The 16,884-nt window shown below is 44.6% G+C and overlaps 1 protein-coding gene across 7 annotated transcripts in view; it reads left to right on the top strand.

Annotated features, from left to right (window-relative positions):
* CLTCL1 (clathrin heavy chain like 1) overlaps positions 1 to 16,884 on the top strand; it is a 101,572-nt gene that overhangs the window by 45,785 nt on the left and 38,903 nt on the right. For all 7 annotated transcript variants that reach the window (XM_073889690.1, XM_025858013.2, XM_073889688.1 and 4 more), the window contains 12 exons: positions 2,603 to 2,776; positions 3,483 to 3,680; positions 4,893 to 5,093; positions 5,194 to 5,346; positions 6,353 to 6,475; positions 8,042 to 8,179; positions 10,734 to 10,898; positions 11,483 to 11,663; positions 13,019 to 13,182; positions 14,314 to 14,439; positions 14,960 to 15,102; positions 15,481 to 15,715. In XM_073889690.1, coding sequence (XP_073745791.1) covers positions 2,603 to 2,776; positions 3,483 to 3,680; positions 4,893 to 5,093; positions 5,194 to 5,346; positions 6,353 to 6,475; positions 8,042 to 8,179; positions 10,734 to 10,898; positions 11,483 to 11,663; positions 13,019 to 13,182; positions 14,314 to 14,439; positions 14,960 to 15,102; positions 15,481 to 15,715 — 2,001 coding nt within the window. The remainder of the gene's footprint in view (positions 1 to 2,602; positions 2,777 to 3,482; positions 3,681 to 4,892; positions 5,094 to 5,193; positions 5,347 to 6,352; positions 6,476 to 8,041; positions 8,180 to 10,733; positions 10,899 to 11,482; positions 11,664 to 13,018; positions 13,183 to 14,313; positions 14,440 to 14,959; positions 15,103 to 15,480; positions 15,716 to 16,884) is intronic.

Genomic DNA, 16,884 nt, shown 5'->3' with positions numbered 1-16,884 from the left:
CAAAACTCTTCAGAGTATAGGGATAGAGGGTACATAATATCATAAAAGCCATCTATGAAAAACCTACAGTGAATATCATTCTCAGTGGGGAAAAGCTGAGAGCTTTTCCCCTAAGGTCAGGAACACGGCAGGGATGTCCACTCTCACCACTGCTATTCAACATAGTATTAGAAGTCCTAGCCACAGCAATCAGACAACAAAAAGAAATCAAAGGCATCCGAATCGGCAAAGAGGAAGTCAAACTCTCACTCTTTGCAGATGATATGATACTGTATGTGGAAAACCCAAAAGACTCCACCCCAAAACTGCTAGAACTCATACAGGAATTCAGTAAAGTGGCAGGATATAAAATCAATGCACAGAAATCAGTGGCATTCCTGTACACCAACAACAAGATAGAAGAGAGACAAATCAAGGAGTCGATCCCATTTATAATTGCATCCAAAACCATAAGATACCTAGGAATAAATTTAACCAAAGAGGCAAAGGATCTGTACTCAGAAAACTCTAAAATACTCATGAAAGAAATTGAAGAAGACACAAAGAAATGGAAAAACGTTCCACGCTCATGGATTGGAAGAACCAACATTGTGAAGACGTCAATGCTACCTAGAGCAATCTACGCATTCAGTGCAATCCCCATCAAAATACCATCCACTTTTTTCAAAGAAATGGAACAAATAATCCTAAAATTTGTATGGAACCAGAAGAGACCCCGAATAGGCAGAGGAATATTGAAAAAGAAAAGCAAAGCTGGCGGCATCACAATTCCGGACTTCCAGCTCTATTACAAAGCTGTCATCATCAAGACAGTATGGTACTGGCACAAAAACAGACACAGAGATCTATGGAACAGAATCGAGAGCCCAGAAATGGACCCTCAACTCTATGGTCAACTTATCTTTGGCAAAGCAGGAAAGAATGTCCAATGGAAAAAAGACAGTCTCTTCAACAAATGGTGTTGGGAAAATTGGACAGCCACATGCAGAAGAATGAAACTGGACCATTTCCTTACACCACACACAAAAATAGACTCCAAATCGTTGAAAGACCTAAACGTGAGACAAGAGTCCATCAAAATCCTAAAGGAGAACACAGGTAGCAACCTCTTCGACCTCAGCCGCAGCAACTTCTTCCTAGAAACATCGCCAAAGGGAAGGGAAGCAAGGGCAAAAATGAACTATTGGGATTTCATCAAGATAAAAAGCTTTTGCACAGCAAAAGAAACAGTCCACAAAACCAAAAGACAACCGACAGAATGGGAGAAAATATTTGCAAGTGACATATCAGATAAAGGGCTAGTATCCAAAATCTATAAAGAACTTATCCAAGTCAACACCCAAAGAACAAATAATCCAATCAAGAAATGGGCAGAACACATGAACAGACATTTCTCCGAAGAAGACATCCAAATGGCCAACAGACACATGAAAAAGTGCTCTACATCGCTCAGCATCAGGGAAATCCAAATCAAAACCTCCATGAGATACCACCTCACACCAGTCAGAATGGCTAAAATTAACAAGTCAGGAAACGACAGATGTTGGCGGGGATGCGGAGAAAGGGAAACCCTCCTACACTGTTGATGGGAATGCAAGTTGGTGCAACCACTCTGGAAAACAGTATGGAGGTTCCTGAAACAATTGAAAATAGAGCTACCATACGATCCAGCAATTGCACTACTGGGTATTTACCCCAAAGATACAAAGGTAGGGATCCGAAGTGGTTCGTGCACCCCAATGTTTATAGCAGCAATGTCCACAATAGCCAAACTGTGGAAAGAGCCAAGATGTCCATCAACTGATGAATGGATAAAGAATAAGTGGTATATATACACAATGGAATATTATGCAGCCATGAAAAGGAATGAGATCTTGTCATTTGCAACGACGTGGATGGAACTGGAGGGTGTTATGCTGAGTGAAATAAGTCAATCAGAGAAAGACATGTATCATATGACCTCACTGATGTGAGGAATTCTTAATCTCAGGAAACAAACTGAGTGTTGCTGGAGTGGTGGGGGGTGGGAGGGATGGGGTGGCTGCCTGATAGACATTAGGGAGGGTATGTGCTATGGTGAACGCTGTGAATTGTGCAAGACAGTTGAATCACAGATCTGTACTTCTGAAACAAATAATGCAACATATGTTAAGAAAAAAGAAAAGAAGATAGCAGGAGGGGAAAAATGAAGGGGAGTAAGTCAGAGGGGGAGATGAACCATGAGAGACGATGGACTCTGAAAAACAAACTGAGGGTTCTAGAGGGGAGGAGGGTAGGGGGATGGGTTAGCCTGGTGATGGGTATTAAAGAGGGCATATTCTCCATTGAGCACTGGGTGTTATGCACAAACAATGAATCATGGAACACTACAGCAAAAACTAATGATGTAATATATGATGATTAACATAACAATAAAAAAAACTAGTTCTCAAGTGGGTATGACTGGAATCAACTTGGGATCCATGTGTCAGCAGCACACTGCTCCCACCAGTGATAAACGATCTGTTGGGCTAAGGAACTCAAGGTCCTCTTTCATCATTTGTGAGCTCTTTTGTCCTATTTGGCTTCTCCTTTTTACCTGTTGTTCTCTGTTTTTCTATAGATTGGAGCTAAACATGGTGTTATTTACTTGATCACAAAGTATGGCTATCTTCATCTGTATGACCTAGAGTCTGGTGTGTGCATCTACATGAACCGTATTAGTGCCGACACGATCTTTGTCACTGCTCCACATGAACCTACTTCTGGAATTATCGGTGTCAACAAAAAGGGACAGGTATGGAACTTTGAGGGTTCATCTCCCACCTTTTCCATTCACTGGGGACTGGAGCTTAACTTTTCCTCCTTCTTCAGGAAAGTGGTCAAATATAATTAGCTCCTGTTATTCAGCTTACACCCATGTCTCCCTTCTGCTTCCTACCATTACTTTTCCTCTCAGCACCATGCTTAACATAGGATCGATTTTGAGAAGAGTACCTCCCTTCCTGCCCGAAGCTTCTACCAGTGGAGTGGTGGTTCTGATACACACCACTAACAACATGTTCAGGCCGGGCACAGGTTGATTGGGAAGGGTTGAAAAGCAGGTACTGTGCTACCTAAATTACCTTACTAAAGTCAAAAAGACAGTAAAAGAAGGAAATCTGTGCTTTAAAGAACATTGAGACGAAAACCTGTCAGTTTCCCCCACCCAAATAGGCCATTTTGGCAGAGTCATCTTGAATGCATCACTGGTCAGTGTGCATGCAACTTGGTATTTTTCTCACTTGACCGTGCTGTAGCTCAACCATGATATTCTGCTGTGTTTCCATTAGGTGTTTGGCTCCTGTACATCCTGTCACTGTTAGAGCCATTGTTCTGGGCATACGCAGGATGAGCCTTAGAACTTTGCTGATACTGCAGTGCCTGCGAGCAGGATGTTGGCAGTATGTGTATACGGAGCACTTTTCTAGGTTAGGCCAGTCTCACTTGTTGGGTCTTTATAGGTGCTGTCCATTTGTATCGAGGAAGATAACATTGTGAATTACGCAACCAGTGTGCTTCAGAATCCAGACCTTGGTCTGCGTTTGGCCATTCGTAGCAACCTGGCTGGGGCGGAGGAGTTATTTGTGAGAAAATTCAGTACCCTCTTTGCACAGGGGAGCTATGCTGAAGCCGCCAAAGTAGCAGCATCTGCACCAAAGGTAACGGCCCTCAAATGCTGTGCGCCAATCTGAGAGTGAAATAAATTATAAAAGCATTCCACTACTGATGTTGGAGTATCTTAACTGTTTTGTTAGTTGTATTAGCTTTAAAATTTTGCGCTAGTGGCATGACAACAATGAGACAAATCAATGAAAAGCATGATTCTGCTGCAACAACATTTTTTTAAAAAAAATTCTCTTTCAGTTCTTATCTATGTGCATACATATTTCACACCCAGCTTCTTAGCATAGAAAATGCAGAGCTATATTATACATCAAGTGGTTGTACTGTGCTTTATTTAGTCACATTCTACTCTTGACCTTCTCCACTCATCTGGAGTATAACAGTACTGCTTAGGGCATTTTTTTTTTTATTTCATTAGGATAAATTGTCCTGGGGCCTAGTTCTGCTTCTGAGCAGATAAAGGGTTTTGAGTTGCTTCTCCTTGAAAGGGATTTTTCTGTCTTTCAAGTGATGTTTATGAGCAAACCATTTCTAACCATTTCTAGTCTTCACCCAGGACTTTGAGTATTTTGAATTAGAATGTGATGGTGGTAGAACTTCACTACTGCAAGGCTGATTTAGAAGCCTAATTCTCACCCTTGCTAGAAGTCACCTGTGGGACTGAGACCCACTGTTTTTGTGGTCTTTTTTTTTTAAGATTTTATTTATTTATTTGTCAGAGAGAGAGATAGCACAAGCAGGGGGAGCGGCAGGCAGAGGGAGAAGCAGGCTCCTCACTGAGCAAGGAGCCCGATGTGGGACTCGATCCCAGGACCCTGGGATCATGACCTGAGCCAAAGGCAGACGCTCAACCAACTGAGCCACCCAGGCCCCCCTGTTTGTGGTTTTTGCTGAAGGTGGAAGCCATTGCCTTGGTAGAGGACTTTCTGTCCTTGACAATTAATTCAGTGTGGAATTTCATTGGCAGATTTTTTTTTAAGATTTTATTTATTTATTTATTTGAGAAAGAGAAACAGCGAGAGAGAGCATGAGCAGGGAGGAGAGGGAGAAGCAGGTTCCCTGCAAGTAGGGAGCCCGACAGCGGGGCTCGATCCCAGGACCTTGAGATCATGACCTGAGCCGAAGGCAGATGCTTAACAGACTGAGCCACCCAGGCGCCCCAGATTTTTTTTTTTAATACAGGCCAGTTAAGTAAAGGAACAGCTTGTGATTATAACATAACAACCTACATTTCTATTTGTCATCAGGGAGTCCTACGTACCAGTGACACAGTTCGGAAGTTCCAGAGTATTCCTGCCCAGCCTGGGCAGGCCTCTCCTTTGCTCCAGTACTTTGGAATCCTGCTTGACCAGGGTCAGCTCAATAAACTTGAATCCTTAGAACTTTGCCGTCCAGTGCTTCAGCAGGGACGCAAACAACTCTTAGAAAAGTGGCTGAAAGAAGATAAGGTACAAACACTTATGAAATCACAACCCTCAGCACAATTTGAAAATGAGGTCACAGGCTCTTCTGATCCTAATCTTGCCCTGTCTCTTTGGCACACCACAGCTGGAGTGTTCAGAAGAACTTGGAGATTTGGTCAAAACTGCAGACCCTACACTCGCCCTGAGTGTGTATCTTCGGGCGAATGTGCCGAGCAAAGTTATCCAGTGTTTTGCAGAAACAGGCCAATTCCAAAAAATTGTCCTCTATGCCAAGAAGGTAATGCATGCCTAACCATTAGCATTTCACAGATAATTAATTTGTGGTGGGTGGTTGCTGATTCTGAAGTTTATAAAATACCCTTCCTCCTATGGAAGTGCTCTAGTGTGAGTTGTCGGTGTTGCTGTTAGCATCTGTCATTCAGTGATAATGATCCTATTTTATTCTCTTCAGTTTTTTAATTTTCCTGTCTTAGGTTCACAGTCCTTCCGGTTCCCTTCCAATTGGGGATTTTCCTATAATTTTTTAAAAGATTTTATTTATTTGAGAGAGAGAGCAGAGCAGGAGGGAGGGTCAGAGGGAGAAGCAGACTCTCCACTGAGCAGGGAGACCAAAGTGGGGCCAATCCTGGAACCCTGGGATCATGACCTGAGCCGAAGGCAGACGCTTAACCGACTGAGCTACCCGGGTACCACTTCTGTAATTGTGTCTTGTTCTTTTTCTCCCTTCTCCCCCACAGCACCAGCTATGTGTTAAACCCATGTTTCAGCGAGCTTCCACTGCAGCTTGTCCCCAAAGTTCACTGGCCTGTGTGCTCGGTGTTGGTCAGAGCTGGCTCACTGGTTGTGTGGTCTTTGTGGTCCAGGCTGTTTGTGTAGTTGGTTGCATCTCCACATCCATGGCATCATCACATTGAAGTAGATGTTGTGTTTGGCATAGGCCCAGCATGTACACATGCTAATATTGCTCCTCATTTCTTTGTAAACACAAGTTCAGAACAAAGGATGGGAGCTTTTTTTTTTTCTTAATCACTCAGAGTGTTTCATTTCTTTTTCTTTTTTTTAAGATTTTATTTATTAGAGAGAGAATGAGAGAGAGAGAGAGAGCACATGAGAAGGGGGAGGGTCAGAGGGAGAAGCAGACTCCCTGCTGAGCAGGGAGCCCGATGCGGGACTCCATTCCGGGACTCCAGGATCATGACCTGAGCCGAAGGCAGTCGCTCAACCAACTGAGCCACCCAGGCGCCCCTCATTTATTTTTCTGATGGGTATTCCCTTGCCTCTAGGTTGGCTATGTCCCAGACTGGATCTTTTTGCTGAGGAGTGTGATGAGGATCAGTCCAGACCAGGGCCTGCAGTTTTCTCAAATGCTAGTGCGAGAGGAAGAGCCATTGGCCAACATTGACCAGGTAAGCATCAGTTGGTTGTTTGGGACAGCTTTCTGTGGCTTGTAGAACTGTCAAGAAGATTCTCTTTTGTTTTTCTCTTACCAGTGTCTTGATTCTTCTGTCTGCTATTAATATTCCAGTTTTGAAAAAATCTGATGTACCAGGGGAGCTTGTCTTGTAGTCTTTTATTGTTTGAATACCTGTCATTTACTTTTGTTTTGAAGTATTTTAGAGGATTCATGTGTCAAGTTGTGAGGATCTTATTTCTTTGTGTGGTGGTTGGTGGTGGGGAGTGGAGGATGTCATTTGAGAATGGTAGCCCCACCCTACCCCCACCTCATTATCCTCTGTTGACTGAGGCCACCTGAAGTCTGCCTGCATACCTGGTTATGGTGAGTGCTTTCGAGTCTGTAGACTTTCATCTTTTGGGTGTTTGACTAACCTGGAGTTAGGTGAACGTGAGACTATTATTTTAGCATAACGTAGTTAGTGTTTAGATATAAACACATGTCTAGTTACTTTCAGTAAACTGTGTACAAAGGGCTCTGGGTAACAGAGATATGTAACAAAGCCTGAAGCAAGGCAAAACCAACAACCTGTATAGCTATAAGTGCAGTCATACTGGGTTTATACATCGTGGAATTTGCAGGGATTTTGGAGATCATGATTAAGGGGTTTAAGCCAAATTTACATAGATATCAAGGGGAAGGAAAACTCCAGATTACGTCTAGATTATATTTCATATTTCTAAAGTATTTTTTAATTTATTTGAGAGAGAGTGAGAGAGCGAACACACGCAGTGGGAGCGGCAGGCAGAGGGAGGGAGAAGCAGACTCCCCACTGAGCAGGGAGCTTGATGCAGGACTCAATCCCAGGACCCTGGGATCATGACCCGAGCTGAAGGCAGATGCTTCACTGACTGAGCCACCCAGGCGCCCTCTAAAGTGTTTTTTATATAAACTTTTTTCTTGTACTTTAAACATGGAAACAGTTACACAATTAGTAAGTTCATTACCTCTATTTCACTTCCTATTAAGGCTTATTCTTTAATATCTATTTAACTCTAATGATTGTTATCAAGTCAATGTTTGCATTTTCTTAACTGTGCCTAAATAATGAGAGTATAAGGGCTAGACACCAGGTGTTGATGGCCTCTAGGATCTGATTTAAGTAATGGATTGTTAGGATTGCTTTAATCACTTCAGAGGATTTTGGGGATTCACACTGATAAAAGTACTTCCTTTGATCTACTTGAGTAAAATGCCCTGTTGGTGAGTATGACATCAGTGATATAATTTCACAAAATTACCTAATAAATAATGACCATGAGTTACTTGAATTTTGATAATAAAAGAAAATGCAGGGGCGCCTTAACTGGTTTACTCAGAAGACTCTTGATCTCAGGGTCGTGAGTTTGAGCCCCATGATGGATGTAGAGATTACTAAAAGAAATAAAAACATTTTAAAAATGCAAAGGAAGGAACTAATTATTGAATTTCTAAATGAGATTCAGTTTCAGAAACTATTTGAATAGGAAAATAAAACCCATCTCCTTTAGGTAAAAATGTGGCTTGCTATCTGTTTCAGATTGTAGATGTTTTCATGGAAAACAGTTTAATTCAGCAGTGTACTTCCTTCTTGTTGGATGCCTTGAAAAATAATCGCCCAGCTGAGGGGCACCTCCAGACTCGCCTATTGGAGATGAACCTGATTCATGCACCCCAGGCAAGTGCCATTTCTAGGCTGAAAAAAAGGGGACAAAGGACCTGTTCGTTTCTGTGTGGGACTTGCACAACCTAAATACAGTGCCTTTGGGCTGGGATGTGCTTGTGCCTCAGTGGACATTCTCTAGGACCTTCCTGCAAGAGTTTTCCAGAATCCTTGGTGCAAAACTTTCATAGAAACAATTACAACTGGGGCATCTTTTCTTCTCTTTTCTGTTCTTCTCTGTCTTCTTTTCTTCGCTGTGGTAAAGTATACATAACAAAATTTACTATTTTAACCATTTTTAAGTGCACATTTAAATGGCATTAAGTACATTCACATTATTGTGCAACTGTTACCACTATATATTTCCAGAACTTTTTATCATCACAAACAGAAAATCTTGTACCCATTAAGCGATAACTCCCCATTCCCTCCCCCAGCCCTTGGTAACCCCCTATTCTACTTATCTTTTCTATGAATTTGCCTATTCTAGATACTTCATATAAGTAGATTCATATGATATTTGTCCTTTTGTTTGGCTTGTTTCATTTAACATGTTCTTTTCAGGATTCATCCATGTCGTAGCATGGATTAGAATTTCATTCCCTTTTATGTCTGAATAATATTCCGTTGTATGTATATGCCACATTTTGTTTATCCGTTTATTTGTTGTTGGACATTGGGTTGCCTTTCACCTTGTAGCTGTTGCAAATAGTGCTGCTGTGAATACTGGTGTGCAGGTATCAGTTTGAATTCCTATTTTCAGCTCTTTGGGGCATACACCAGAAGTGGAGTTGCCGGATCATATAGTAATTCTGTATGTAACTTATTGAGGTACCACCATACTGTATTCCAAGCATTTACACCATTTTATATTCCTACCACAATATATGAGGATTCCAATTTCTTCATATGTTTGCCAACACTTGTTATTTTCTGTGTGTGTTTTAAAAAAAAATAATGGCTATCCTAAATGGGTGTGAAGTGGTAGCTCATTATGGTGGGGCATTTTTTGAACTGAAATTTGGGGGGGTGGGGATGTTAAATCACACGTATATGCTTTTTTTTTTATTAATTTTTGGATATGTATGCAGGAAAGGAGTTTGGAGAAATTTACATCAAGCTGTTAACCACAGTTGTCTGAGTGGACAGGATCATAGTTCACTTTGTTCTTTACTTATTTGTCTTCCAGTTTCTTTTTCTTTATAATCGTGCATTGTTTTGTGATTAGGAAACACTATGTTAATTATATTGTTCTGTGTTTTCAGGTTATTCCAATCCACAAGTTAGCTCTCTTGTGTGGGCCATATCCCACCTCTAGGAAACAAAAGTACTATTAATTTGCTGTTTGGTGTTCTGTTGAACTCTTATGACTTGGTGATTATATATGATAGCTTTTAATATATGAGCTTTGAAACAGAAACTAAACACCACTCAGGAACTGAGCAGATAGACCGTAAGAAGAGCCTAATCCCAAAAGGGGGGCAGCCTGGATGGGTGCACAGCTGGGTACAACACCCAGAACATTGGGCAGTCTTCTCTGGATGTCAGAGGCTGGATGATATTTTCTTTTTTGGCTCATCTGTGTTTTCTGAGTTCTTTAAATGACACCATTTCTATAATAAGGAAACTTAAAAAAAAAAAGAGGATAGTAAAGTTCTGAAGAAAACAGAGGGTGGGGAGCATCAGATAAGTTCCAGATATTACAAAACTGTGTTCTCAGCACTTGTTTTGGATTGTTTCCTCTCTAGGAAGCCCAGAGTGTGCATTACCCTGGAGCAGCATGATGTTAGACTAAGTCTGTGGTCACTGTATACTTGATTGGTGCTCCATATCCCAGAACAAATGGAAAAGAGTGTGCTGGGTAACACCCAGGAGCATGTCTCATCAAGACTCACTAGTAGTTACTGAGAGTCAGATCACTTAACAAGGCAGCAAGGTTGCTAGTTGACTCACTCATTCTTAGTCCAGAGGTTGCTTATTTAAAGATGATGTTAATCCTCATCAGAATTCTTTCCAGGAGTGTTAGTTGTTCTTCAAACATAATGGCCCCCCCCAACACACACACACACACACACACACACACACACACATAAATTCTGCCTTTAACCAAATTGAGCAGCTTAGTGAATGCCAGTAGGATTTGTTACTTCCAGGTCTAATTGTAACTGTTGTTAGTCCAAGGATTGAGCTCATTAAAGGTGGCCTTCCTAGACTCCTGCCCTCACATTGACCTTGACTTGCCATAGAAAACCGTACAAGTATGATGGCTGAAAGCCAGAGCAGTAGCCTGGCCTGATCCCAGTAACATGCTTTAGGGCAGAGCCTCAGCCTTTTATACATACCCAACTCTGCACCCTAGGAGGACAGAGCCTTGTTCAAAGAGCCTCAGCTGACTTAGAAGGTTGGCTAGGGCTCTGCTTGGAGGTGGGCAAGGACCTGGACCTGGTAAAATCCCTCTCTCCTGTGAGTACTTTCTGGAGCTGTGCCTTGGGGGGCATTGTTTGAGCAGCTACTCTTAAAAAGTTATTGCCACCATTCAGGCTTTCTTTCTGACCTCACCATTTCGTAGGTTGCAGATGCCATTCTTGGAAATCAGATGTTTACTCATTATGATCGGGCCCACATTGCCCAGCTCTGTGAAAAGGCGGGGCTCCTGCAGCGTGCACTGGAGCACTACACTGACCTCTACGACATCAAGAGGGCTGTGGTCCACACTCACCTTCTCAATCCCGAGGTATGGTGCACCCTTCGGGCACTCCTGTTGTGGATGGCACCCACCTGTTATTAGGGTCACATGTTCCCAAAATTTCCCTATGTTCGTGTTTGTGGGACTGTAGTATGTCTTCCCTGTGCGTGAGCCTCGTCACTGCTATACACAGTTCTCATTCAGCCCACTCACAAGCTCCACTTGCTCACCCATGCAACTGGGCTCGCATTACCTCTTTCTTTCCATTGTCTACCTTTGATTAGCCCAAAAGAGAGAACCTGTTAACATTGACAGCTCTAGCAAGGTTGTCTAAAACCATTAGCAGAAGCTAATTGGTATTGCATTCTATTTACAGAATGTGTTTTTGTATCAACTGTGGAGTATTGCAGGGTCTGTGACAGCTTGATGAATAGTTGAGGTTAGTGTCTCATCTGAAGTTATCTCCTGGCTTCCACTTTTTACCACAAGGAATAGTTGCTTTTCAGTCCTTTCAAGGGAAGATTCTTTATATTTTTCACACTCAGTGGGAAAAATTGACCCAGTTATGTTGCCGGTGTTGGCAGCATCTAGGATGGTACTTAGGTGTGGACAAACTCTTCCTTGCTTCCCAGTGGCTCGTCAGCTTCTTTGGCTCCTTGTCAGTGGAGGATTCTTTGGCGTGTCTTCATGCTCTGCTGTCTGCCAGCATCAGACAGAACCTTCAGCTGTGTGTGCAGGTGGCCTCCAAGTACCACGAGCAGCTGGGCACACAGTCCCTGGTGGAGCTCTTTGAATCCTTCAAGAGTTACGAAGGTAAATTTCACAGCCTCTAGCCAACTGCACCTCCTCCTCGGGTGTCGGTGTCTGCCTGCCCAACCTCAGATTCTTCCTTCAGGCCAGGCCGATGTGTTGGTCAATGGCAGAAGATTTCTGCTGTCTGGTGTGTGTTACCCAGCTTAGGTAGCTTTTTTGGCATTTGCAAAGGAAGCAATTGGTTGGTGTTGGAGTGGGGATGCTTAGAATCCCCCTTGTGTCCCTGGAGCCTCTGTGGAACTGAGCATCTTTGTGTCACACACTCTGCTGAGTGTTCACTAGAAAATCTGGGCCAGTAACGCTGGAGCGCCTGGCCCTGAGGGGGCAGCCCCTTTGGCTTCCTCTGAGTAAGAGCCCCATGGAGGCTCAGTGGTGTGTGGTTGTTGGGCTGGCAGACCTGACTGTGGTTGGCTTCCTCTGCCCTCCTGTGGGCATTAACATTGAGAATGTGCTGGTGGGGGGATGGCTTTCCCAGGTGAGGGTCTGCTGGGGACTGGCTGGGGCAGGGATAGAAACTGAGCATTTGTCCAACAAGGTATTAAGCCACTGTCCTGGGCCTAGTGAGGCTGGGATGTTGGAAGAGTGAAGGCAAGACCTGCCTTCAGGGAACTGCCCCTCTTGTCAGAAGACGCCATTGCGGGAAAGGCTGCAGCAGCAATTAGGTTACATGGGTGGGGAGATGGCAGTAGAGTAGGGTTGATGGGAGCTGTCTGCCTCCTTCAGGGTTCTGGTTCCTTCCCCCAGATTACAGCTGAAGACCTCCTCAGGGAATTTGGTTTTCTCTGGAGCATCCTGTCCTGTTCTTGTCACCAGTACCTCCTGGCTGGCTCCTGTGAGAGTCAGGAGGTGGTCAGCCTCTGATGAATAACGGTGCTCTGTGACTCACCTTGCACCCCAGTCTGCAGTGGCTCCATGTGTGCCAGCAGCTCAATGTCAGGGAGCAGACTCTGGAGGCTCCCACTGAAAGCCTCTGCTTTCCTCTCTTCCTGGTTTGTCTTTTTAGAGTAGTAGTCACACAGCCCTCTTAGGTTACCTCAGTTTAAATTATTCTTGAAGATGACCATCTAGGGTGTGCCTGGGCCTCCTAGAAGGATTCCACATACATACACACGGAGAATTTCACATCAGAACATCTCAGGTATACCTCCCAAATTCCATGGAAATCTGACTAGCTATTTGGGGGAGATGCCAAGGCAGAACTTCACATAGATTTTGTAAGTTGTGAGTGGACTCTGTGAGCTGGGAGAGTGGGGCATTGTTGTAGGCTGGGCCATCAAGGGCAGGTGGACTACGATTGTGAAAAAGGCAGGTAGATATATTATGAGGGCATAAGATGGAACAATCTCTCTTTGTAGGCCTCTTCTACTTCTTGGGCTCAATTGTAAACTTCAGCCAAGATCCAGACGTGCACTTGAAATACATTCAGGCTGCCTGTAAGACGGGGCAGATCAAGGAGGTGGAGAGGATATGCCGGGAGAGTAATTGCTACAACCCAGAGCGGGTGAAGAACTTCCTGAAGGTAAGGAGGTCCAGGTGTCGCCTCCTTCCTTGAGCAAACTATCAGGCAGCTGCCTAAGACTTAGAAAGCTGACTTTTTCTCCATCAATGTTCCCTGGGTCCTTAGTGCAGAGCTTTGCTTTGTGGCCCGAAGCTCTTGGAGGAGGCCCCTGCTCATTTTACAACCCTTGAGGCTGTGCTCTTTAATTATCTGATGTGTGAGTAGAGGGAGTTAGTTTATTGCTGCATTATGTTTCAACAACATCCCAACTCTGCCCCTGTTAATTAGGTTAGGAAAGTCTATAGAAGCAAATAAGCTACTCAGTGCTAGGGGCATAAAAAGCAAGAAGTGTCTTTCTTCCTCATGCACACGCGGGGGTGGATGTGGAGCTAAGTCGGGTGGCTTTCTTTCGCACCCTCTTTCAAGGACCAGGCTGGTGGCTGCTTTGCCATCTTCAGCATACCACCTTGAATGTTGCCTTCCCGGTTAACTGGAAGGAGGAAAGAAAGTTCAAAAGAGCCAGCACTGGTGGTTTTTATGGGTGAGGCTGCAGGTGGCATGTGGCATTTTGATTCCCATTCCATTAGAGGAAACTAGGTCACATGGCCACACCAGAACTGCACGGGTGCAGGGCACCTGAAAAGCGTCATGTAGGTATGGCCAAATGAGGGGAGGCATTATTGTGGTGGACTGTAGAGTGGGGCGCAGCCCCCTGCACTAATGGCTGATGTTCCATGGAGTATGGTTCCTTGTCTGGAAAGGCAGCCCTTATTGGCAGGTGTTCTCGAAAGTAGCCTACACTCTGCTGCTGGGTCTGGGTTACATCTATACATAATGAGCTGCTTGTCTTAACCCAGAAGATACTTGCTTTTGGACCAATTTGCAATGTTATTCCCAGATCTAGCAGAGTTCTTTTCTTCTTTAACCAAATAGTATTACCTTTCTGTTACTTGTTTCCCAAGGCAAACACTATATCCCCAAAAGCAGATACCTTGAAACAATAGCATGTCTAGAACAAAGTCTCATCCTGAGTCTCCTTGGGGCCACTCCCTACGGAAGCAATGCCATCTCTATGCTGATTCATGGTCCATGTAGTCTGGCTCTGTGGGGTCTTCACTGCCTGCCTTGTTTCCGTGCTTTCCCAATACACAGGAGGCCAAGCTCACAGACCAGCTTCCCCTCATCATCGTGTGTGATCGGTTTGACTTTGTCCATGACCTCGTCCTGTATTTGTACCGCAACAACCTGCAGAAGTACATCGAGATCTATGTTCAGAAGGTACTACTGGGACCATCACTACCAGCTCCCAGGTGACACCCGGCTGCCTTTGTGCCTCGGTTGGTGGTAATAGCCTACACCTGAGAGACTGCCTTTGACCCCTGAATGTGTCTGAGACTGGTGGTATCATAGCTTGGGCTGCCACAGCAGAATACCACATACTGCAGTAGACATTTTCTAGAGGCTGGAAGTCCAAGATCAAGGTGCTGACCCCACCACCTTGGGTTGGTTGTTTCTGAGGCCACTCTCCTTGGCTTCCAGATGGCCACCTTCTTGCTGTACCTTTATATGGCCTTTTCTCTGATTAGGGCCCCACCATTATGACCTCAGTGAACCATAATTATGTCCTTCAAGGCCCATCTTCAAATACAGTCACATTAGGGGTTGGAGCTTCAAATACACATTCTGTCCACCACAGGAGCCCTTTCAGACAGCCACACTGTCCAGGCCTGGATGGGGGACTTATAGCAGTGACCTGTGCCTGTAGCACTAAAGTCACCCACCACCTTGACCATTCTAGGTCAACCCTAGCCGGATCCCTGCTGTGGTTGGAGGGCTGCTTGATGTGGATTGTTCTGAGGAAGTAATTAAAAACTTAATCATGGTGGTGAGAGGACAGTTCTCTACTGATGAGCTGGTGGCTGAAGTAGAAAAAAGAAACAGGTAAGGGGTCCTAGCTTGGTATCTTCTCTTGCCCCTGGGTTCTAGTGTTTGTTGCTAAGTCTATGACTAATTCCCCAAGATCCCTTTTCGGTCAGCCTCTAGGTCCCAGGACTAACTGTCTCCATGGTTGGTCTTTCATGCAACAAATCTTAGATCTAGTAGTGAGTTGTTTGCTATTGGTACTATAGATCTTTGGGAAAAACTTAACAATTGAAATCTGTTTGGAATTCAAGTCTGTTTTGGTCCCTAAAACAACCTGAGGTTAATGAAGTGAGATTTTTGTTTGTTTCTAGAAGCAACCTTCAGCGTTCAGGGTCTGTCCTGGAGGTTTCAGATGTTAGTTTTGAGACTTTTACAGTGCTCTTCCTTCTTTCAAAGGCTAAAGCTGCTGCTTCCCTGGCTGGAGTCCCGGACTCATGAAGGCTGTGAAGAGCCTGCCACTCACAATGCACTTGCCAAGATCTACATCGACAGCAACAATAGCCCCGAGCGCTTCCTGAGAGAGAACGCTTACTATGACAGCCGCGTGGTGGGCCGCTACTGTGAGAAGCGGGACCCGCATCTGGCCTGTGTCGCCTATGAGCGGGGGCATTGTGACCTTGAGCTCATCAAGGTGGGCAGCAAATACACCTGGCTGCCAGCTGTTGCGCTGGCTTCATCAGTGGGGGCTCATGAGGACTTCCTCTGAGCCCCACAATTGCAGATCGTGTGCTACATTTCCATAAACTTGATTTCCTTGTAATTCAGATGCCTTGTTTCCTACCTGCTTATGCCCTGTTTGTATATATTGTACCTGTAAACCTGGCTGGCCCAAGTCTGACCTGTCAGCCTTCTGCTTACAGTCCTCTAGCCTTGAGGGCAAAATTGAACCCCTTGGCCTGACTCAGGAGGTTTTCTGTCAACCACAACCCTGTCCTCACCGGCCTGACTGCCTCCCCTCTTGCCTCTCCACCCTGAATGCTTCCGTCCTATGTGTGCTTGCACTTCCTGCTCTTCTTCTTAGGCAGCTTCTTACATGTGCCCTCTACCAACTCTTCCCAACCACAGAGCTCTTACTGGCCCCTTCTTGGAACATCCCCCTCAGGTCTGCTTACCTCTACCCTGGCTTGGATCTACATGTTTTATTACTTAAGTAGCAAATAGTTTGATACTTAACCTTGTGACCTAAAACTCCAGAAATCTCATGTGGATGCACCTGATGTTTGTTTGACTGTAAGATCTATAGGCAGTTGGTCTGTTTGCCCTGGGCACCTCAGAGTGTCTGGACAACATGGTAGAAACTCAGCAACCGGGGAAGGAATCTGTTAGGGTGTCAAGCATACAGAGCCAAAGCTCAAGAGCAGTGCACCAGTTTCTCATCCTACTTTAGCTTTGGACACTAACCATGCATGTGACAGGCCAGGTCTGCATAGCACGTCGCCTTGCAGTCTCTAGGGAGCCAGTTTGTGTGAAGTTGGGACTTTAGTTAGTCTGATACCATAAGCCACCTTTTGGCTGAATTTACTACCTTTTTATTAAAGCTCAGTTCAGTGACCGCTCAGGGATCTTTGCACCCATCTGTCCTACCAGGTGATGTATGATAGATACCACCTTTTAGTGAGGCAGAATTGAGACAAGAAAAAAAGTGCTCGTTAAGATCTGCTGTGTCAGAAGGAGAAGCTGCAGTGATATTTTGGGGCAGGCCAGACCAAGCCTGCTCCTGGCCTCGTGCCATGCACACGTGAGCAGCCCATGGACACACATGCAGCATTTAGTCTTGTGCCTGGCATCTGGTACCCAGCC

Source organism: Callorhinus ursinus, unplaced genomic scaffold (genome assembly GCF_003265705.2).
Source record: "Callorhinus ursinus isolate GAN/ISIS: 27379988/994484 unplaced genomic scaffold, GSC_fseal_2.0 scaffold115, whole genome shotgun sequence".
Lineage (NCBI taxonomy): Eukaryota > Metazoa > Chordata > Mammalia > Carnivora > Otariidae > Callorhinus > Callorhinus ursinus.
Note: the sequence above shows the minus strand (reverse complement) of the source record. Positions and strands in the feature narration are given on the sequence as shown.